This window comes from Hypanus sabinus, chromosome 18 (assembly GCF_030144855.1).
Source record: "Hypanus sabinus isolate sHypSab1 chromosome 18, sHypSab1.hap1, whole genome shotgun sequence".
Lineage (NCBI taxonomy): Eukaryota > Metazoa > Chordata > Chondrichthyes > Myliobatiformes > Dasyatidae > Hypanus > Hypanus sabinus.
This window is the reverse complement of record NC_082723.1, coordinates 6,342,587-6,366,037: the sequence shown is the minus strand read 5'-3', so window position 1 is coordinate 6,366,037 and position 23,451 is coordinate 6,342,587. Positions and strand designations below refer to the sequence as shown.

Sequence of the window (23,451 nt, the reverse complement as noted above, 5' to 3'; positions counted from 1 at the left end):
TGGTCCTCTGTTGACACAAGGAAACACTCAGCTTCTGAGAAGAGATCTCCAGTTTTGAGCTGTCCTCAGACGCTTCACGTTGACACCTCGACTGCTCAAATGGTGGATCTCACCCGTTATGCTCATCCATTTGTTAACTCAATCCTCTTTAGCAGAGTTTCCCAACCTACTTTAGCCCCAGTGCCGCGAGTCGAGAACAGTCCAGTACCCCCGTCGCTAATTCATGCATCCGCAAAAACGTCTGCTAGGGTGGTAAGGTCGGACGAGATCGCCAAGTGTCAGACGCGTTATGATGACGAATGCTCAAGGCCTGCAGTGTGATGCTTCTTCATGTGTCCCAGTGCCACAACCTTTTTTGGAAGTGACTGCCCTACTAATGGTCGGTCAGATCTGATGCCTTAAGTTAGAGGCAGCTTATCGCCCCACCAAGATTCTTTAATGTCCCCCTGGCGAGTGTTAATTGCTCCTAAAGCTATCTTAGGACATGTAACCACCCCAGAGGGTATAACTGTTCTATTGTGATCATTTCTTCATCTTTCTGGTCAGAGCTTGCATTTCAGTTCAGAATAGTACATGCTCGCAGCGTGTTGAATCCTGTTTTCATTGATGAAAATACATCCTTAGAAGAGTTACAGTGAGTGGGACAGAGGGAATGGGACTCCCTCAACACTGTGAGCATGTGCAGCTCCCTCAACATCTTGCTCACTCCTCTCCATAGTGCACTCACTTTATCTTCCCCTCCCTGTCTCCCTACCCTTCACCCTCCTCTCAATTCTCAGCACACATTCCTCTCTGCTTCTCTCCTCCGTCTTCTCTCACTCTCCCTTTCCTCCTCTCCCCTCTTATCCTGTTACATCCTCTCCCACTTCCTCACTTGCCTTTCCTACTCCGGTCACCCCAACTTCTGCTCACTCTCACCTCACTTCTCCCCTTTCTGTCTACAAACCACACCCCCACCCCGACACTGAATCTCAGCCCGTGCTCACTCCAGGATAGCAACCCGTCCCTTTCAATGTGCAACAGTGACATCGACAAGCTAAGTAGCCTTGGTGACATCAGAACATACTGGCGTTTGGAGTTGGATGAAGCAGAGGAGGGAGAGAAAGTGACAGAGAGATAGAGGAAGAGGGAGTAAGAGAAAAGTGGAAGTGGGAGAGGGAGAGATAGAGAAAGAGGGGGCGGGAGGGATGGAGGGAGGAGAGAACAGGCTGAGTGATGGTTCTGAAAAAGAGGGAGAGATGATAGAGAGACTGTAGGAGTGTTAGTGAGACAAACTGAGGAGAGCTGGCAGGGAAGTGTTGGAGGCGAGAAACAGAGAGGATAGAGACAGTGGCAACAACCAGTGAGGGGAGAGAATGGCGGGAAGAGTGAGATGGATGTGGGTAAAAAAATAAACGGGGAGCGAGCGAGGGGACAGAAAGAGGTACGGGAGAGAATAACGGAGGAGAGAGATTGGCGGGAATATGGGAGGGAAGAGAGATGGGGAGTTAAGCTAGGATAGAAACTAGGGATTGAAACGGCGGAGATATACAAGGGAAAGGGACGTTGATCGGTGAGAGAGAAACTGACAGGGATCAAAAGGGGACACTCATTTTAAATGGAGACATATGGCAATTTCTAAAATTCTAAATCTTCCATGTGAATTCCTTTAGGATCAGTGAAGTGTCTATCTAGCTGAGTGCAGGCAGCTGACTGGGTGCATTTGAGGTGGAGATAGAGGGGGATGGACACAGAAGCATAGATCAGTCATGGCCATGTTGAATAGACATAATATCATAAGACTTCCTCCTCATCTTTCTTATGAATTAATTTCCCTATAGTCTGAGGGTGTACCCCTGGTCCTGGGCTACGCATTATGGGAAACATCCTCTCTATCTTGGCTTTACAGTAATCAGGAAACCCGCCCATAATTCTAAACTCCAGCGGGAACAGCACAGAGTCATCATATACCGTGAGCTGTAGTCTTGTTCAGCAGCTTCAGCTGCAGCACCTTGTTCAGAACCATCTGAAAATCCAAACGAACAGCACCCACCACCTTTCTTATTTCACCAAAGAATTTCAACAGATCTGTCTGGGAAGATTTCTCCTGAGGAAAACCATGCCGTTTTGGCCGTACAGGGAGGATTTTAAAAGGACTGTCATGGAACAGAATCACTGGCAGGGTCCAGCTGGCCGGAGTTGACTCTCTACTGTACACTAGGTGTGTTATAAATCCACTTAAGTACCAGAGACAGAGTTTAAAATAAACTGATTTATTTGTTGCGGATCCAGAATATTAAACTCCAGGCACATTAAAGGTGAATGTGCAGCAGAAGAAACTCCTCCCATGCCCAGTGACCAGGGTGCAGAACTGGGTGTGATGAGCAGCAGCAGCAGCAGCAGCAGCAGAGTTCAGCACCGACAGTCACTCTCGAAATTGCATTCAGCAACAGTGATGGACAAATATCCGGGGTGCAGTTCATTGAAACTTTCTCCCCAGTGTGAACCCGGTAGTGTGTCACATGTGTAACATACGATATTAGAGATACTATTTATAACTATCTGGACAGACAGGATCTGATTAGGAGTAGCCAGCATGGATTTGTGCGTGGAAGGTCATGTTTGACAAACCTTATTGAATTTTTTAAAGAAGTTACGAGGAATGTTGACGAGTGTAAGGCAGTGGATGTAGTCTATATGGACTTCAGCAAGGCCTTTGACAAAGTTCCACATGGAAGGTTAGTTAAGAAGGTTCAGTCGTTAGGTATTAATGCTAGAGTAATAAAATGGATTCAACAGTGGCTAGATGGGAGATGCCAGAGTAGTGGTGGATAATTGTTTATCGGGATGGAGGCCGGTGACTAGCGGTGCCTCAGGGATCTGTTTTGGGTCCAATGTTGTTTGTAATATACATAAATGATCTGGATGATGGGGTGGTAAATTGGATTAGTAAGTATGCCGATGATACCAACGTAGGAGGTGTTGTGGATAATGAGGTGGGTTTTCAAAGCTTACAGGGAGATTTATGCCAGTTAGAAGAATGGGCTGAACGTTGGCAGATGGAGTTTAATGCTGAGAAGTGTGAGGTTCTACATTTTGGCAGGAATAATACAAATAGAACATACAGGGTAAATGGTAGGGCATTGAGGAATGCAGTGGAACAGAGAGATCTAGGAATAACAGTACAAAGTTCCCTGAAGGTGGAGTCTCATGTAGATAGGGTGTTGAAGAAGGCTTTTGGAACGCTGACCTTTATAATCAGAGCATTGAGTACAGAAGTTGGGATGTAATGTTAAAATTGTACAAGGCATTGGTAAGACCAAATTGGGAATATTGTGTACAGTTCTGGTCACCGAATTATAGGAAATATATCAATAAATTAGGGAGAGTGCAAAGACGATTTACTAGGATGTTACCTGGGTTTCAGCAGTCAAGTTACAGAGAAAGGTTGAACAAGTTAGGTCTCTATTCATTGGAGCATAGAAGGTTGAGGGGGGATTTGTTCGAGGTATTTAAAATTTTGAGAGGGATAGATAGAGTTGATGTGAATAGGCTGTTTCCATTGAGAGTAGGGGAGATTCAAACGAGAGGACATGAATTGAGAGTTAGGCGGCAAAAGTTTAAGGGAAACACGAGGGGGTATTTCTTTACTCCGAGAGTGATAGCTCTATGGAATGAGCTTCCTGTAGAAGTAGTAGAGGCCAGTTCAGTTGTGTCACTTAAGTTAAAATTGGATAGGTATACGGACAGGAAAGGAGTGGAGGGTTATGGGCTGAGTGCGGGTAGGTGGGACTAGGTGAGATTAAGAGTTCAGCATGGACTAGGAGGGCCGAGATGGCCTGCTTCCATGCTGTGGTTGTTATATGGTTATATGCTGCATGGTTTCACTGCTCACGTAATGGCCTCTCTGCAAGGTTTCACTGCTGAGGTAATGGTTTCTCTGTAGCAGCAATGTTTAGGCTAAGACTAGAGATAACAGGGTTTTGGAGTGCGGGGCTATCCAATGAGAGAAACGTTCTTTCTTGTGAGTCTAGAAGAGAGAATTTGTGGTATTTTGCTAGGGAGAGATGAGAAGGTACGAATGGAGAGAGTGGGCCACTTTACTTTGTTTAATTTACTAATCCTATAGTCAAAGTAAGAATTAGAAAGCTCAGTCGTTTAATCGCATATTGTGTACTGTTTGTAATTTCGGGGAACTGATTTGTAACAGGGGACACATCAGCCAGCATCCACCCAAACAGGATTTCTCACGTTTGGCCGGGCTGGGGGCTATCACCCCTACATTAAGCTGCCAGACGAAGCGAGAGTTACATAAGCCTAGATGACGAAGTGAATCGCTCCCCACAAACACAGCAGGCGAACGGCCTCTCCAGTTTGAAGTCAATGATGCACATTTGGTTGATTTGGCTGAGCGAATCTCTTCCCAAAGTCTGAGCAGGTGATCGACCTCTCTCCAGAGTGAACTCGCAGGTGTCTCTGTAGTTGAGATGACCAAATGAATCCCTTCCCGCAGTCTGAGCAGATGAACGGCTGCTCCCTGGTGTGAACTCGCTGATGTACCTTCAGTTGAGATGAGCTAGTGAATCCCTTTCCACAGTCTGAGCAGGTGAATGGCCTCTCCCCAGTGTGAACTCTCTGATGTACATTCAGTTGAGATGAGCTAGTGAATCCCTTTCCACAGTCTGAGCAGCTGAACGGCCTCTCCCCAGTGTGAACTCGCTGATGTACCTTCAGTATAGATGACCGAGTGAATCCCTTCCCACAGTCTGAGCAGGTGAATGGCCTCTCGCCAGTGTGAACTCGCTGATGTACCCTCAGTTGGTATGAGCAAGGGAATCTCTTCCCACAGTCTGAGCAGGTGAACGGCCTCTCGCCGGTGTGAACTCGCTGATGTACCCTCAGTTGGGATGAGGAAGTGAATCCCTTCCCACAGTCTGAGCAGATGAACGGCCTCTCGCCAGTGTGTACTCGCTGATGTACCTTCAGTTCAGATGACTGAGTGAAACCCTTCCCACAGTCTGAGCAGGTGAATGGCCTCTCCCCAGTGTGAACTCGCTGGTGTACCTTCAGTTCAGATGACTGAGTGAATCCCTTCCCACAGTCTGAGCAGGTGAAAGGCCTCTCTCCAGTGTGAACTCGCTGATGCACCCTCAGTTGGGATGAGCAAGGGAATCCCTTCCCACAGTCCGAGCAGATGAACGGCCTCTCTCCAGTGTGAACTCGCTGATGTACCTTCAGTTGGGATGAGCAAGGGAATCCCTTCCCACAGTCCGAGCAGGTGAACGGCTGCTCCCTTGTGTGAACTCGTTGGTGAGCCATCAGTTGAGATGACCGAATGAATCCCTTCCCACAGTCTGAACAGGTGAATGGCCTCTCTCCATTGTGAACTTGCTGATGTGTCTTCAGGTTAGATGAGCAAATGAATCCCTTCCCACAGTCTGAGCAGGTGAACGGCCGCTCCCCGGTGTGAACTCGCTGGTGTTTCATTAGGGAGGATGACTGAGTGAATCTCTTCCCACAGTATGAGCAGGAGAACGGCCTCTCTCCAGTGTGAACTCTCTGATGTACCTTCAGTTGAGATGACCGAGTGAATCTCTTCCCACAGACTGAGCAGGAAAATGGCCTGTCCCCAGTGTGAACTAGCTGGTGTACCATTAGGTCAGATGACCGAGCGAATCCCTTTCCACAGTCTGAGCAGGTGAATGGCCTCTCTCCAGTGTGAACTCGCTGATGTACCTTCAGGTTAGATGAGGAAGTGAATCCCCTCCCACAGTCTGAGCAGATGAAAGGCCTCTCCCCAGTGTGAACTCGCTGATGCACCATCAGTTGCAATGAGCCAGGGAATCCCTTCCCACAGTCTGAGCAGGTGAAAGGCCTCTCGCCGGTATGAACTCGCTGATGTACCCTCAGTTGAGACGACCGAGTGAATCCCTTCCCACAGTCTGAGCAGGTGAAAGGCTTCTCCCCAGTGTGAACTCGCTGATGTACCACCAGTTGGGATGAGCAAGTGAATCCCTTCCCACAGTCCGAGCAGGTGAACGGCCTCTCCCCAGTGTGAACTCGCTGGTGTGCCATTAGGTCAGATGAGCAAGTGAATCCCCTCCCACAGTCTGAGCAGGTGAACGGCCTCTCTCCAGTGTGAACTCGCTGATGTATTTTCAGTTTAGATGAGCTAGTGAATCTCTTCCCACAGTCTGAGCAGGTGAACGGCCGCTCACCAGTGTGAACTCGCTGATGTACCTTCAGTTGGGACGAGCAAGTGAATCCCTTCCCACAGTCTGAGCAGGTGAATGGCCTCTCCCCACTGTGAACTCGCTGGTGTACCTTCAGATGGGATGACTGAGTGAATCCCGTCCCACAGTCTGAGCAGGTGAACGGCCTCTCCCCAGTGTGAACTCTCTGATGTACCTTCAGTTGGGATGACCGAGTGAATCCCTTCCCACAGTCTGAGCAGGTGAACGGCCTCTCCCCCGTGTGAACTCGCAGATGAGCCATTATGTCAGATGGCTGAGTGGATTTTTCCCCACAAATTCAGCAGATGACCAGCCTCTGCCCGGTGTGAACTGACTGGTGTGTCCACAGGTGGGAAGACCGACTGCACCCCTTCTCACACACAGAACAGGTGAATGGCCTTTTCCTGTATGAACTTGCTGATGTACCTTTAGTTGAGATGACCAGGTGAAGGGTTCCCCCATGTAAAATGACGGGCGTGCCAGTCAATCAGATGATCGAGTGAATCCCTCCCCACAGTCTGAACAGGAAGGAAGATGAAATGAATCCCTCGCTCCACTTCGTAAATATCTGGTCAGAGACAGCAAAGCTGATGTGATCTGTTTGCGATTCCCGTAGACAAATCTTTTTAACCTGTAAAAAGATTTATAAAATCCATCAATGGATGTAGGACAACATTTCAGATATCACTTGACTTGTCAAGGTGTGATATTGCTTCACACTGTTACAGTGAAGATCAACCCAAGTTGGAGAGAGAACTCATCTTCTAACTGGGCACAACGCTAGTATCTGGAATGACCATCAAACTCTCTGATGCTCCTCCTGTCTCTATGAGAATGGGGCATTTCTGCCATCTCCAATCTGTGACATTGCTCTGTTTGACTCTCTCCATTGGTATTATTCCCTGTTCCCACTGAGCTGCCTGGGTGCCTGGCCCCTCAGTAACTGAAACACTCTCATGCAAATAGCCAGTACTGCATTCCATGCACCGCACTCTCTGTGTAAAAAAACTAACACCTGACATCCCCTCGGTATTTATTTCCAAGCACCTGAAAACTATGCCCCATGTGTTAGCCACTTTAGACCTGGGGGATAAATCCTCTGGGTATCCACACGATCAATGCCCCTCATCATCTTTTCACCTAAAATATGCTCTAAACATAAACAACCGAATCATGCATTGCTTTGAGGTTTTGTTAGAAGTATACAAAATTAAGGTACAGATAGGGTAAATGCAAGCAGAATTTTCCACTGAGGTTGGGTGGGATGATAACCAGAGGTCATGGGTAAGTGGCAAAGGTGAAAATTTAACAGGAGTGTGTGGAAAAGCTCTTCACTGAAATAGTTGTGAGACTGTGGAATGAGATGTCAGCATGAGTGATGAATATGAGCTCAGTTTCACCATTTTAAATAAGTTTGGATGGCAGGGTTATGGAGGGCGATGGTACCGGTGCAGGTAGTTGCATTAGACAGCTTAAATGTTTGTTCAGCATTGACTAGATGGGCCAAATAGCCTGATTCCCTACTGAGCTTCTCTATGTTTCTCTGTCAGAGAAGCTGGCCAAACTTGTTTGGAAGGGAAAAGGTAGGAGTGATAACGGAGCAGCAAAGGCTGGAGTTTCTGCGAGCAATTCAGGAGATGAGTGATTGATACATCCCAAAGAAGTGAAAGCATTGGAAATGCAGGAGGACACAACTGTGGCTGAAATGAGAAGCCAAAGCCAACATAAAAGCCAAAGAGAGGGCAAACAAAAGAGCAAAAACTATTGGGAAGCTTTTGGAAACCAGCAGAAGACAAGTAAAAAAAGTCAGATGAGCTCAGAGAGTGGAATCATGATATTGTACACCCTCAAAATTTCACTTCTGAAGGCTTCCCACTTATCAAGTACTGCTTTGCCAGACAACAGCCTGTCCCAAATCACACTTGCCAGATTCTTTCTGATAACATCAAAATTGACCTTTCTCCAATTTAGAATCTCAACCCGTGATCCAGATCTGTCTTTTCGCATATTTACTTTGAATCTCATGGCATTATGATCCCTAATTACTATCAACAGCCCTGGATTATTTCCCAACAGCTGATTGCACACTTCTACGTCAGGAATACTACGTACTGATTAAGGGCACATTTGACAAACTCTACCCCATCTAGTCCTTTTATAGTATGAGAGTCACAGACAATATCTGGAAAGTTAAAAGCACTTACTGAATCAACCTTTTTTTCTTGTCATGGTCTGCAATCTCTCTGGAAATTTGTTCCTCTGAATCCCTCAGACTGTTGGGTGCAACCAAGTCCGAATAATGGCTAGAATATCATAATTCCCTGTCCTCAGCTCATCTGGCTTTCCTACAATGCTTCTTTCATTGTGATAAATGCAGCTCAGCATATTCATACCATGCTTGACCATTTGATTGCTGACTCTTATCTGAGGTCTGAACAACATCTGACTGGTGTCAAGAAAACAACCTTTCCCTGATTGTCACAAAAACAAAGGAGCTGATTGTGGATAACAGGAGGAATGGAGAAAGGCTAGCCTCTATTGACATCAATGGATCTGGGGTTGAGAGGGTGAACAGCTTTAAGATCCTCAGCACAAACATCAACAAGGTTCTCACATGGTCTGTACACACTGGCTGTATTGTGAAAAGAGCACAGAAGCCCCTTTTAAACCGCAGATGGTTGAAGAAGTTTGTTTTGGGCCCCAAATCCTAAGAGCATTCTAGAGGGAGACAACTGAGAGCATCCTGACTGGCTGCATCACTGCCTGGGATGTGAACTCTACTTCCCTCAATCTCAGAACTCTGCAGAGAGTGGAGCAGCCAGTCCCGCGCATCAGTAGATGTGAACTTCCTATGATTCAGGGCATTTACAGAGACAGGTGTTTAAAAAGGGGCCCAAAGGATATTGGGGACCCCATTCACCACAACCACAAACTGTTCCAGCTGCTACCATCCAGGAAACAGTACCACAGCAAAAGGATTAATAGGCTTCGGGATGGCATCTTCTTCCAGGCCATCAGACTGATTAATTAATGGTGATAGAATTGCATTTTTGCTTTATTGACTGTCTTATTTACAAACTATTTATTAGAAATTACTATAACTTACACATTGCACATTTAAACGGAGACATAACATAAAGATTTCTACTCCTCATGCATATGAAGGACTCCGAGCTGATCCAGAATTCATCCATTTCAAGTTCCAACTCCTTAAACTGCAGGGTTAGAAACTGCAGCTGGATGCACATCTTGTAGGTGAGGGCACCAGGGACACTGGAGGTCTCCCCACCTTCCCACCAATGTCCCCTCTATTTTGTAATGACCAGTGGGCACATAAATCATGTACTGTACATTTTTTTCCAAGTGACAACATGTGCAGAGTGTATTTTATATAGAGGTATTCATTTTAACAGCTAGCAAATCACTGTCGATAACAACTTTGATCTCCTCTGGGTCTGATCAAGTTCATCTGCTCTTTCACACAAACTAGATAGCAGGCCTGTAACGGATAATGAAGGATTTTCTCACTAAAGCTCTGCATATTGTCCATAAGTGGTTTGTTTGCTAAATTACGCTTTAAAAAGTCAGATTTCCACATATCACTCCACTTCTTCCCACTTGTAAATTCTCCAGCAACTTTTGCATCACCACAATACACACAGGGAACACCAGTTTCTATAATGGACATAAATATTTCCCGTGAACCCTCCTGAGGAAATAAGGATATATAAAAAAAAAACATTTTGAACCTATGTAATCTCTGGCTAAAAGAATATTTGGGACTGAATAGGAATTTTTGAACTGAAGTAAACTCTGTATTCAGCAGTTAGCTGAGACAGGCTCATTACCAGTTATCTGTGGCTTGCAGAGAGACACACTGAGAGCTGATAACATTATACATTGTACCCTCGTTTGAGTGAAGGGAGGAGGACTCGCTGATAAGGACCGGAATGAACATCTGTCTGTCATTAAGTCAGGGCCTTGCAAAGGGAATAACTGATAAGGACTGGACAGTACATCCATCTGTAATTAAAACCTTCTTTTAGCGAACTCTCTTATCTACGTAATTTAGTTTTGCACCAACAGACTTGGTGGGCATACCAGCTCAAATAACATCTTGCAATAGTAATGTCTGGGGCTTACTTTGTATAAATGTCTGGGTTCATGTATAAATACACGGCTGTAACCTGACTAAGTCAGTCCACTTGTCAGATGATGGCAGTGCTTATGTGCCTTCCCTTTGACAAATGCGTCTCAGACTCCTGCAGGAGAATGCGCAATAAACCGTGGTGACGACAAGAACCTGGTCTCCCACGTTTTAGTCAGATTCAACTTTAACATTTGGCGTCACAAACAGGATCCCAATATAGGGAGTGCCAAGCAGATGGGCTGAGTAAGCGGCTGGACCACTCTGGGGACTGCGGAGACTGACGGGGCACCCAATAGGTATTTTACATTTTGTCACTCTCCGTTAGTTCCTTTCGAGGTATGGTCCCTCGTCCAAGGCTGATCGCATACCTTGATGGGATCGGGAAAGAAACTGTTGGGAGAATCTCTTGGTAGGTAAAATTTTACTATGTGGGCAGAAGGCGGTTCCAGGTAAATTTCACTAAGTGGACAGGAGGCAGGAGGTGCCAGCCGGGTAAATATATCTGATTGTTAATTGAGCGGGAGGCTTTGTGCTGGGTATACTATTTGGTGCACATGGGCCAATTGCTGTCGATTGATATGAGTGGGACAGGAGCAGCCCTACACAACGTGCAAGAGTTTTCCAGACAAGGAAAAAGATTTGCGCATGTTGAGTGCAGCGCTGAATAAGAAATTGGGGAACAAAATGTGGCCACTGGGCAGGAATCAGGGATATTACCTCATGAGAACAAGCAGTAAATTTGATATGGAAAAAAAACTGTGGAAAGAAGTGGAAATTGTTGAAAAGGGAATGGAAGGAAAGGCAGATGCAAAATGGAACAGTATACTATTAGCAAGCTGGAGGAACAATGCATGTGACAAAGGGAGAGAGGTATGTACTGCAGGAAGAACACAAAGGTTGGGAGTGATATGCCTGCAGCCTATCGCAAGATCACTGTTGGGTTGGGTCAAGGGGCCCAGGATATGAGAGAGAGACGTGCAGAATGTCTCGTTCCCCTGGCGATGTAAAGCTACGGGACATGGCCATTGTCTCCGGAAGGCAAATTTGTGGACTGGAGACTATGCTACGTGAACGCCCTCAGTCAAAGTGGGCTGGTTGAGGGAGGGATTGCATCAACCCCAAGCTGATTGACATCTCCGACCCTGCGCGTCAGGATAAAAGAGGGTCTGTGGGAACAGCCCCTCAGATGCACTATCGCTCCCGTAATAGCGGGAAGCCATTTGAAGGAGGCCACCTGCGTTCAGTTCCGTTGCCTGGGACTGGTGGCTGGTACCACGGAAAACAGCTTTTAGCTAACCACGGGGAAACCCACTCCCCCGACTCAAAGGATTGGCATCATAAAAGACCTGGGCAAGTTTAACCCGTCTCTCTCTTAAACCCAAAACGCTGCAGCTTGAACAAACTAACAGTGACTTTTATATTTCCATCGGACAATACATTATCCCCTAGACAACGATAGAGCTAATTTTTATTGGTTATTATTATACCTGCACTTTAGATTTAGTATTGACGACGTATATTATCTGTATGTTTGCATTAATCTTATTTTTGTGCCCCTTCATCTATAAATACTTTTAAAAATAGTACCATCAGACTTCAACGGACCTCTCTATCTTTTCTGGTAAGTGACCCAGTTACGGGGCTTTATAACAGGAGCTGCTAAAAGTGGAGTGTGAATGGGTGGATGGACGCAGCAAGCAAGAGCAGGGAAAACAACGTAAGCAAACCAAGACTGGCTTAGATAGGAGAGCAGGGCAGGAACATCAGTCTGAAGTTCGAACTAATAGGCAAACAAGGGATCCTGAATCCATGTCTGGCATACTGACCCTGTTTGAGGACAGTGACCATGATGAGGACTGGGCACCCACCGTAGCACCCACCACCCAACTTACCAGGAGCCAGGTGCACCCAGTGCTCCCAAACCCCAATCCTCCCAGTACTCAGATACAGTGCCCGCTCAGGTAAAACAGTGGCGGCAGGGAAGGGGAGGTCCCTAAACCCTGAGATTCATTAAGAGAATACCAAGACAGGAAGGGAAGGATCCAACAGAACCCCAGAGTTAATGGCTCCACAAAGACACTGGCTCAATGGAAGCAGCCAGAGAGTGGTAGTGGAGGATTGCTACTCTGAGTGGAGGCCAGTGACTAGTGGTGTGCCAGAGGGATCAGTGCTGAGTCCATTGTTATTTGTCATCTATATCAACGAACTGGATGATAATGTGGCAAATTGGATCAGCAAATTTGCTGATGATACAAAGATTGGAGGTGTAATGGACAATGAAGAAGGTTTTCAAAGCTTGCAGAGGGATTTGAACCAGTTGGAGGAACGGGCTGAAAAATGGCAGATGGAGTGTAATGCGGACAAGTGTGAGGTATTGCACTTCAGAAGGTCAAACCAAGGTAGAGCATACAAGGTAAATGGTAGGACACTGAGGAGTGCAGTAGAACAGAGGGATCTGGGAGTACAGATACATAATTCCCTAAAAGTGGCATCATAAGTAGATAGGGTTGTAAAGAGAGCTTTTGGTACATTGGCATTTATAAATCAAAGTATTGAGTATCAGAGTTGGAATGTAATGGTGAGGTTGTACAAGACATTGGTGAGATCGAATTTGGAGTACTGTGTGCAGTTTTGGTCACCTAATTACAGAAAGGATATTAATAACTTTCAAAGAGTGCAGAGAAGGTTTATAAGGATGTTGCCAGGACTTGAGAAACTGAGTTACAGAGAAAGGTTGAATAGATTAGGACTTTATTCCCTGGAGCATAGAAGAATGAGGGGAGATTTGATAGGGGTGTATAAAATTATGATAGGTATAGACAGAGTGAATGCTGTCAGGCTTTTTACACTGAGGCCAGAGGACAAAAGAAAAACTAGAGGTCATGGGTTAAGGATGAAAGGGGAAAAGTTTAAAGGGAACATGGGGGGGGGCCTTCTTCACTCAGATAGTGGTGGGAGTGTGGAATGAGCTGCCAGATGAAGTGGTGAATGTGGACTCACTTTTGACATTTAAGAAAAACTTGGACAGGTATATGGATGAGAGGAGTTTGGAGGGATATGGCCCAGGTGCAGATCAGTGGGACTAGGCAGAAAAATGGTTTGTCACAGCCAAGAAGGGCCAAAAGGCCTGTTTCTGTACTGGAGTGTTCTATGTTTCTAAAGGCAATTGCCCACCCGAATGCTGCCCAATCCACGAGCAGGAGGAGGGACAGTCCTCAGTGATTCCTGTGTATGCACCCTGGAAGCCTCAAGAAATGATAATGATCATAAATCAGGTCTCTGATAGAAAAGGAAAGCCAGCACAGTTTGGTCAGTATGTCCACAGGACTATACAAATGTTTAATGTGACCCTGCAAGATTTATTCGGTCTCTGCTGCATGATTCTCTCAGCTGATGAAGGGTGGAAATGGAAGGCAGGATTCATATACTAAACCTATCAGGAGTTACAGCGGGAATCCATAATGAGAATGAACAGACAGACCAGATTATTCAAGCCTTGGAAAGGGCTCTCCAGCAACCTGTAAACATCACTGAAGTTCTTGAATGCAAACCTAAGCCTGGGGAATCGGGACCAGACTATTGGGAGCAGTTTGTGGCCTGCTACGGCACTGGGAATCCACCCCCACCCACCCCCAGTTTAAAGCCTTACCGCTCCAATACTTCCCAACTAAGTTATCCAACGTGATTCAAACAAATAATATGGATTGGCCTGACAATGACCAAAATCAAATGCGACAAGCTTTGACATATTATTGGGACCCGACTTTCAAATCCCGATCAAACCCAAAGGGAACTAACATTAAAGGTGAATATGTTCACTGGCAAAGAAGGACGCGAGCGGGCTACATCTGCGGATCTGAATGAGAACAAAAACCTACCAAGGGACAGGTGGGGACAGCAACCTGCTTAGAAATTGAAAAACAAGGATGCTTCCTACCGTGAGTACCACCCCTCAGGAAGAGCCCAATGTAATATTGCAGGTTGCTGGAATTCCGCTTCCATTTCAGATTGATATAGGGGCAACCACAACCACTCTCGATCAGGAAATAGTATCGGAACAGGGAAAACAGCTGTCAGACAATCACTCTGTTTGGGTTTGAATGTACGTATTCACGTACCCAGCCACTGCAGGTGGAATTCCAGGGGAACCAGTGTGAGGTTTCATTTACAGTCACCACCAGTCTGGGGTGTAATCTAGCAGGGAGAGACCTGCTCTGTCCGTTGGAAGTCGAGATTCTCTGTGTGGACAAGGGTGTCACCCTGGAACTAGTGAACAACCAAAAGCTTCCCCAGCTACTGACCCCCCCCCCCCCCCCCCCAGTGGTGGGCACTTAATCTGGACTCCACTGTGTTTGAACCCCTTCTGCCAGCGGCCGACCCTCATGTGACTCTGTGCTATGACCCTCCGGGGTGCTCAACTGAGGAAAGCCAGTATTATGTCCCCCTCGAGGGACAGAAGTTCCCAGTCACGGTGATTGGAGAGGTTAAAGGAAAAGAGGGCAGTGCATTTCTGGCCGAAGGACCTGATTCCCTTTGGTGACAGACAGGACTGGTCGTTCCTCTTACTACTGTCAGGGTTTGCCCTGGGTTCAAACCAAAGACCCTAGGGTTCTTTGCCTAACCCTGATGAAACAAGCCTCCAGTAACGAGGGAGACTGGCAAAACTTGGTCGCGGGACAACTCCAATACTGGAAGGACTTTGAGGTGAAGATGGCACATCTGGTAAGACACCCTTTTAATATTGACCAAGATGTTGTACCCCATCTCTGGGCAATTTCAGGCCACGAGATCGGCCACACCAACTGCCCCCGTCCAGATCACTGCGGAAGTAGGACAGACTCTCCCAACCATTCCGCAATACCCCCTCAAGCCCAACGCAACTCCTTTTGTGGATCCAGCAGGAAAACAATATTCTGGCTATGTGATAGTGACGGACAGTGAAGTAATTGAGCAGGCCTCTTTTGAAGCAGGTGTCTCCGTCCAGAAGGCTGAGCTTTTTGCTTTGACTCGTGCCTGTATCCCAGCAACAGACTAAAGTACGAACGTTTACACAGACTCCCGTTATGCATTTGGAGTTGTACATGACTACGGGGCTCTCTGAGAACGTGGGGATTTCTGACTTCCTCTGGCCACCCCATTAGTAATGCTACCTTTGTAAACAATTTACTCACTGCTCTACAGCTATATCAAGTTTTGGTTATTACTAAATGTGCGGCCCACACGCACATGTCCGACCGGGTCACTGAAGGCAGTGCTTTAGCAGATAAGACAGCAAATAGTGCAGCACAGTCCTCGGTAGTTGTAGTCCCCTCGGGTTTCCGTCAAGCAACATTCCGTGACATTCCCAGACAAGTGGGAGGTACGTACTTTTCAGGGGGACGACTCTGAGGAGGAGTGCAAGCTGTGGTCCCAGATGCAGTGCCAGAAAGTCCCCGATCTAGGTTTCTGGATCACCCCAGTGGGACAGGTTTGTGTTCCTACACTGTTTTTACCAATACAGGTCGATTATATACATAATTGTACACACCTGGGAAAGGAGGGAATGGTTGGTAACCTGCCCCCTGGGTACGACTCCCTTGACAGGTGGACCTTTCTCGTGTCTACAATTTGATTTTATTGAATTGCATACAGTACATTGCTATAGATACTGCTTAGATATTATACATGTGTTTAGTAGATAGATTGAAGCTATTCCAACTACCAATGAGAATGCTATGACTGTTATGAAGTTATTATTATGGGAAATAATTCCAAGGTAAAGCCTGCTGTAGATGCTGAGCTCTGACAATGGCCCACATGTTGTGGTGACAGTAAACAAAGAGGTATGTAACAAACTAGCTATCAGGCAACATTTCCACTGTGTACACCACCCACAGGCCGCTGGCTTAGTGGAAAGAGTCAATGGCACGCAGAAGAGTAAATTAGCAAAACTAACAGCCGAGACTGGACTCACTTGGATGAAGGTCCTACCATTAGCCCTATTCCACACGAGGGTTACCCCACAGGGGAAATCAGTGTTGTCACCAGCTGAAATCATTCATGGCTGGCCCATGAGGACACCCTGTGGACCAAGACCTTGTGTACCATTGTTCCCAGAAAGTCTACCAGGTAAATTGGATATGCATACCCTCACGGAACAGACCAACATTTTCCAAGTATTACATTCACAGGTTCGACAGGCTTACAAGGAAGAGTACTACTCCACAGAGAGGAGTGACTAACCCACCAAAGAACCTGGGAATTTTGTCTTGATCAAGAACTGAGATTGAGGGAAAGGTGGACCTTGGTGGAGAGGACCATATCAGGAGTTACTGACCACTCCCACGGCAGTGAAACTGAAGGGGCGATCTCGGTGGATACATCGATCAGGCGCCGAACGTGCTGAACATGTTACCCAATTTCCCTCCGGATCAATAAAGTACGTCTGTCTGTCTGTCTGTATGAGTAGAAGAACTGTCTCGAACTAAAGGAAAATATGTTGGTTGATAGTGATGTTCGGGTTTATATCTTTGACAGGGCTCAACCCAGCATCCGGGGGCCCCCACATTAACACCTTTCTGTCTCTCTGTCAGACCGATGCCAAACAGGTAGAACTAGGGGCCTGCTGGGTTTGTGCTGAAATTCCGCAGCATGGTAAAACTATGATTCCAATGTCAGTAATCCAGCTCAACCAGAGTGAGGAACTCTCAGCCTGGGCTTTCTCAAATAACACCCGGCGAAGAGAGATGAGGAACTGGGGTCCAGTCAGAGATGACTGTGGCTGTCAGCGTTTTGAGGTACGGTATCTCAGGCCCCCACCAAACAGAAATTCCTAGACTGGGAAATATGCATCCTGGCCAGACTTGCAGCTGTCCGGCAGCAGAGAGGAATAACTGAGACCGAGTGATTTTGGATGATCACTTTTCTCTCCTATGGAGTAGCCAGGAATTCACCAGAGATAATCAATTTGGCTGTAGCACTTGAGGAGCTGGCTACAATACTGCAAAGGCCCCGACAGAAACACAGGCCTAGTAACAGAAATATCCACTGAAATGATTGCAATCCAGCAAACAGTCCTACAGAATCGTATGGCTTTAGATTTTATCCTCGGTGAGAAAGGTGGAACCTGTGTTATTATTAACACAGAATGCTGCACCTATATCCCTGATGAGTCTAACATTACATCCCTCTCCTAGCACACTGCCAGGGAGATTGACAGCATCAAGAGAGTAGGGCAGGATTTACATTGGTTCACTGAAGGGAAGAAATGGTCTTTGAAGGCCTGCTCGGTAATATGTGAGGCATGGTATTACATTATGGCCTAACAGTTGGACATATCATTGTTATAATTACTGTTGTATGCTGTTTTTACCCACAGATATGCTGTAATGTTATCCATGATCAAAAGGAGGGAATGGTAAAGTATGAAAAAGGGTGAACACTTTGTTAAACAAGAGCAGCCTGTTTTTCTGAAAGAAACTGCTGATGATCAACAGATGTGCAAGGCCATCTGAGCCACATCTCTTCTTGAGGGAAGCTAGCTCGGGTTTCTGGATGTTTATCTCCTTGTGCACTCGTGGGTAGAGATAGGACAGCTTCAGTCTGTTCTGTGTGTGGAAGCCATTATGACTATTTTGTAATTTGTCTTTAGGCGCTGTCATGTAGTAAGTAACTTTGGCTCCAGCCTGTCTTGTGTGGGGGTATCTGAACAGATATATCTATGGTGTAAGTGGAATCGTTAGTCAGTTAGTGGATTGTAGTCAGTTAGTGGATTGGGTGGTAACACTCACAGACTGTTCCTGTTTGAGCGACTAGCTGAGTAAGGCCTGGGTGCTTGGAGTAAAGAGTTTGTACATATACGGTCTCTGAGTGACTTTATCCGGATTCGATTTTCACAGAGTGGGAGTGGTTTTAAAGGGCTGGGCTGCTGGAAGCACATTACCAGACCTGGAGTGATCGCAACTGGATCTAACAGAGGCATAACTGGTTCTTCTGGGCACATTCAGTCTCACTCCAACTATTTTCTACCTTCCTTTGTACAGGTATGTAATGTCTAAAGGACCAGTGTTTGAGTAAATGAGACTCACCAAACTTTCTCCTGACTGAATCACTGGAATCTCCGAGTCAGATGGGTTCTCTCCAGTTGATGCTCTCAGTCCTCGGGCTGGTTCACTTGTTGCTGTTCCCTCGTCTGCAGTCGTGGTTTCCTTCCAGTTGGGGATTTCATTCCAATAAATCTCTCACCCCAGGTCTAACTTTAACATGAAAGATAATGAAGCACATTAACAATAAAAAGGAGAACCAAGCATTTCTGCTAAATGTTACCAAGAACAAAACTCAGTGAAACTTAAGTGTTGAAGGCAAATATAATGATCTCAGTGAACAATCTTTTATTGTCCCTCACACATCACAAAATGATATGGGATGAGAAGGAGCCATCATTCAGTCATGGTAAGACATAAGACATAGGAACAGAATTAGGTGATTCAATCCATCTGGTCTGCTTGGCTGATTTTAATTCCAACACCATATTCCTGCCTTCCTCCTGTAATCCCAAAGCTACTTAGCAATCATGAGTTTATTAATCTCTGTCATAAATATACCCAAATGGCAGCCTCAACCAACCTCTATGACAGCAAATTCCACAGATCAGACATCTTTTAGCCAAATGTATTTCTCATCTCAGTTTTAAAGGAAAGCATCTTTATTCTGAGACTGTGCTGTCAGATCACAGACTCTCCGTCTAATGGAAACATCCTCTCCATGTCCACTGTATCCAGGCTTTTCAGTATTCGGTAGGTTTACTTAACCATACAACCCTCCGCCACCCCCACCGTCCCTCTGAACTCCATTGAGCACAGGTCCAGAACCATCAAATGCTCCTCATACATAAAGCCGATCATTCCTGAGATTATTCTTGTAAATCTTGCTAGCAACAACTGTACTGAACACAAACTGGTACCAGGATAATTTACAGAGAAAAGTTGTGCTTTCTTTACTGCTCTACTATCACAGAATGAGCCATTTCCATTTCCAGGTTAAATCAGGTCCATTTCAGGAAATATAAACCATTCCAGGGTGAATGTAATAAAAAGAAACTGGAATTACCGGAAACACTCAGCAGCTAAGGAACAGCTGTGGGGAGAGGAACAAACGATACAATTCAGGTTAATAACTTTTTGTCAGAATGACTTCTGATGATAGATGGAATAAAATTCTTAAACAGGTTAATAAATCATCTTTCTGTGCTCGTCATTCTCTTCTACAATTTAAAGTGGATCACAGAGCTTACATTTCTAAACAGAAGCTCTCCAGTTTTTACCCAAATGTTTCTCCACTTTGTAATAAAGACAACTCTGCTGATGCCTCTTTAATTCATATGTTTTGGTTTTGCTCTACAATTGAAAAGTTTTGGCGGGAAGTATTTCATACCTTCTCTCAACTTTTTAGAGTCCAATTTGACCCAAATCCCCTTACTGCCTTGTTTGGTATTATTGCAAATGAAGATGTAACTTTAAATACTCCTAACCTACAGGTTTTAGTTTTTACCCCTCTTTTAGCAAAAAGAGCAATCTTGCTTAAATGGAAGGAGTCTACCCCTCCTACACATCTTCAATGGCTACGTGATATTATGTTGTATTTAAATTTAGAAAAGATCTGCTGCTCAGTCTTAAATTCAAAACAATCTTTTTATGATATTTGAGGACCTTTCCTAAATTACTTTTCCAATTTATAAGGTTTAACAGTGCACAGACTTTTATGTTTATTTTTATCTTCTCTTCTTAAGTGAATGTTTTTTTTTCTAATTATCCATTGTCATCCATTAGCTTTTTTCTTTGGTAGTTGGTAGGGGGTTGACTTTTTTTACTGATGAAAACACGGTACAACCCATTTACTCACAGCCTGTCCCTGTGAGCATGGAATCAGAACTCATCCTCTCCTCAGATTAGCAGTCATTCCTTCCAAAGGAACTCCAGAAACAAACATCTGATACCAGACCAGAAATACTCGCTCAACACCTCACAAGCCCAAGTATCTCGATCCCCAGGTCCATTTTACATGGATCAAGATCTGTGATATCCCAGGACCCAACCTCAATGAGTCACACAGGCAATGGTTGGGCACCCCTGGTCAAAATTTCTGTTCCTGTCAATAGTTAAGTGAGTGGAAGATGAACTGATCTCCAAAAGTCATAAATTTAAAGATGAAACATTCTTTTCAACAGTTTAAGCAAGATTAGTGTATTATTTTTGTTTTGTACAATTTTAGAGTGACAAAAAATAAAGGAACACCACGCAAAAGTTTGGGCACCCCAAGAGTTTTGAGCTCTCAGATAACTTTTACCAAGCTCTCAGACCTTAATTGGCTTATTAGGCTTGTTAGGCTTATTAATAATCTTCGTTAGAAAAAGCCAGGTGATAAAAATTTCAAAAGTTTATAAATACCCTGACTCCTCAAACCTTGTCACAACAATCATCAGCCATGGGCCCCTCTAAGCAGCTGCCCAGCACTCTGAAAATTAAAATAAATGATGGCCACAAAGCAGGAGAAGGCTGTAAGAAGATAGCAAAGCATTTTCAGGTAGCCGTTTCCTCAGTTCGTAATGTAATTAAGAAATGGCAGTTAACAAGAAGGGTGGAGATGAAGTTGAGGTCTGGAAGACCGAGAAACTTTTCCCAGAGAACTGCTCATAGGATTGCTAGAAAGGCAAATCAAAACCCCTGTTTGACTGCAAAAGACCTACAGGAAGATTTAGTGGACTCCGAAGTGATGGTGCACTGTTCTACTGTGCAGCAAATATGACCTTCATGAAGAGTCATCAGAAGAAAACCTTTCCTGCATCCTCACCACAAAATTCAGCATCAGCAGTTTGCAAAGGAACATCTAAACAAGTCTGATACATTTTGGAAACAAGTCCTGTGGACTGAGGAAGTTAAAATAGAACTTTTTGGCCACAAGAAGCAAAGGTATGCTTGGAGAAAAAAGGGTGCAGAATTTCACAAAAATATCACCTCTCCAACTGTTAAGCACGGGGGTGGATTGATCAAGCTTTGGGCTTGTGTTGCAGCCAGTGGCACGGGAAACATTTCACTGGTAGAGGGAAAAATGATTTCAATTAAATACCACAAATTCTGGAAATAAACATCACACCATCTGTAAAAAAAAGCTAAAGTTGAAAACAGAATGGTTTCAACAAAAGGATAATGATCCTAAACACACCTCGAAATTCACAATGGACTACCTGAAGAGGCACAATGCTGTGGCCCTCACATTCCCCTGACCTAAACATCATCAAAAATCTGTGGATAGACCTCAAAAGAGCAGTGCATGCAAGACGGCTCAAGAATCTCACAGAACTAGAAGCCTTTTGCACGGAAGAATGGACAACAATCCCCAAAGAAGAATTGTAAGGCTCAGCTGGCTGCAGAAGGCGTTTACAAGCTGTGATACTTACCAAAGGGGTTGTTACTAAGTACTGACCATGCAGGGTGCCCAAACCTTTGCTTCGGGCCCTTTTCCCTTTTTTATTATTTTGAAACTATAAGAGATGGAAAAGAAAAAAGTATTCTAGCTTAAAATATTAAAGAATGTGTCATCTTTAACTTTCTGCCTTTTGGAAATCAGGTCATCTTTTACTCGCTTAGCTATTCCCAGTAATAGAAATTTTGACCAGAGGTTCTCAAACTTTTGCATGTCACTGTATGTGATTTTCTTGCGAAATGATGCTCTAAAAAGTCAGATTTCCAAATATTACTCCCCTTCTTCCCACTTGCAAATTATTCAGCAACTTTTGTGCCGCCACAATACACACAGGTAACACCTGTTTCTGTATTGTACATAAATATTTCCCCTGAACACCCACCCCCCCTCCAGGTGGCTGACAGTGGTGAACTCGAATGTGAAAGCTACTTGTTGCCCAGGGCAAAGGTGTTTGACATCAGTATTTACCCAGACAGAATGGGTCAAAGCATGTCCTCACCAGTAGAAAACGCCAGAACAAGCAACGCACACAAAATGCTGGAGGAACTCAGCAGGCCAGGCAGCATCGATAGAAAAGAGTACAAATGCTGAGTTCCTCCGGGATTTTGTGTGTTGCTTGGATTGCCGGCAGCTGCAGATTTTCTCTTGCTGCGGTTGGAGGTAGAACAATGGTGATTGTTTCAACAGCTGATAGAAAGATTGTGTTCCCTTTCTACGAATTTTGTCATGGTTTCTCGTGCCCCACAAATGATTAGGAGACACAGAGGATTCTTCAAGAAGGGTTAAACTTTAATTTGCAAATCAAAGCTGAGACAAAGCTAGTCGCTGATTGCCCACTGATCTTTGGACATAGCATGTTTTATAGCAATCTCCTGGTTTAGTTGTATTAGCATATGCAATTGATCTATAGTTGCGAACCACACGTACATTCGCCACTATTGTTTCTACCCATTGACTTAATCATATTCTAATCTACATCTCTTAGCTACATTTCATTAACACAACATTGTCTACATTCTTAGGATTTCATTCTCTAGCAAATAGCAAGTTTACATTCTTAGTATTTCGTGACTTAATCATCTTCTAATCTACATCTCTTAGCTACCACTCATTAACACAACATTGTCTTCTACATTATTAATATTTCATTCTCCTGCTAAATTGGGTACATACATAGCAAATAGCAAACTCAGATTTTCTAATCTACATCTCTTAGCTACCTCTCATTAACACAACATTGTCTTCTGCATTCTTTGGATTTCATTTTGGATACATGCACAGCAAATAGCAAGTTATAAAGCTGACTACATAGTTTTGGTTACACAGCAAATAATGCAACTTTTATACTCCAATAGTTCCTGATCCCTGCATTTAGTTTTCTGGAGCTCAGATCTGTCTGTGAGATCTATTTGCTCTCATTCCCTAATTAGCCGGAAGCTCCCCGGGGCCCTTGTACGGATCGTGGGGCTGAGAGAGAGGAAAAAGACCTGTCCTGTGCCGAGTTTGTGAGTCACGGTGTTCAGTGTTCACAACAATTGTCACTCAATTAAAGCCCACCCAGCACCCGCTCTTACCTCCACCAGTCCTCCCGACATTTTGTGTACTGCGCGCATGCGGAGTTATCCAAGA

At 44.9% G+C, this 23,451-nt stretch overlaps 1 protein-coding gene across 4 annotated transcripts; it reads right to left on the bottom strand.

Annotated features, from left to right (window-relative positions):
• Positions 1-2,215: 2,215 nt before the first annotated feature.
• On the bottom strand, positions 2,216-23,443 carry LOC132407296 (zinc finger protein 850-like). 4 transcript variants are annotated; one of them, XM_059993597.1, is made up of 4 exons: positions 23,397-23,418; positions 21,797-21,880; positions 18,429-18,596; positions 2,216-6,843 (listed from the first exon to the last, which is right to left on the bottom strand). In XM_059993597.1, exon 4 carries the CDS (start codon positions 6,472-6,474, stop codon positions 4,360-4,362), a length of 2,115 nt encoding a protein of 704 aa, XP_059849580.1. In that variant the 5' UTR covers positions 6,475-6,843; positions 18,429-18,596; positions 21,797-21,880; positions 23,397-23,418; the 3' UTR covers positions 2,216-4,359. The 4 variants fall into 4 exon arrangements, with proteins under 4 accessions (XP_059849580.1, XP_059849582.1, XP_059849581.1 ...); XM_059993599.1 differs by lacking the exon at positions 23,397-23,418 and adding an exon at positions 19,450-19,476 and having other exon boundaries at positions 21,797-21,878; XM_059993598.1 differs by lacking the exon at positions 21,797-21,880 and having other exon boundaries at positions 23,397-23,443.
• Between the last annotated feature and the right edge of the window lie 8 nt (positions 23,444-23,451).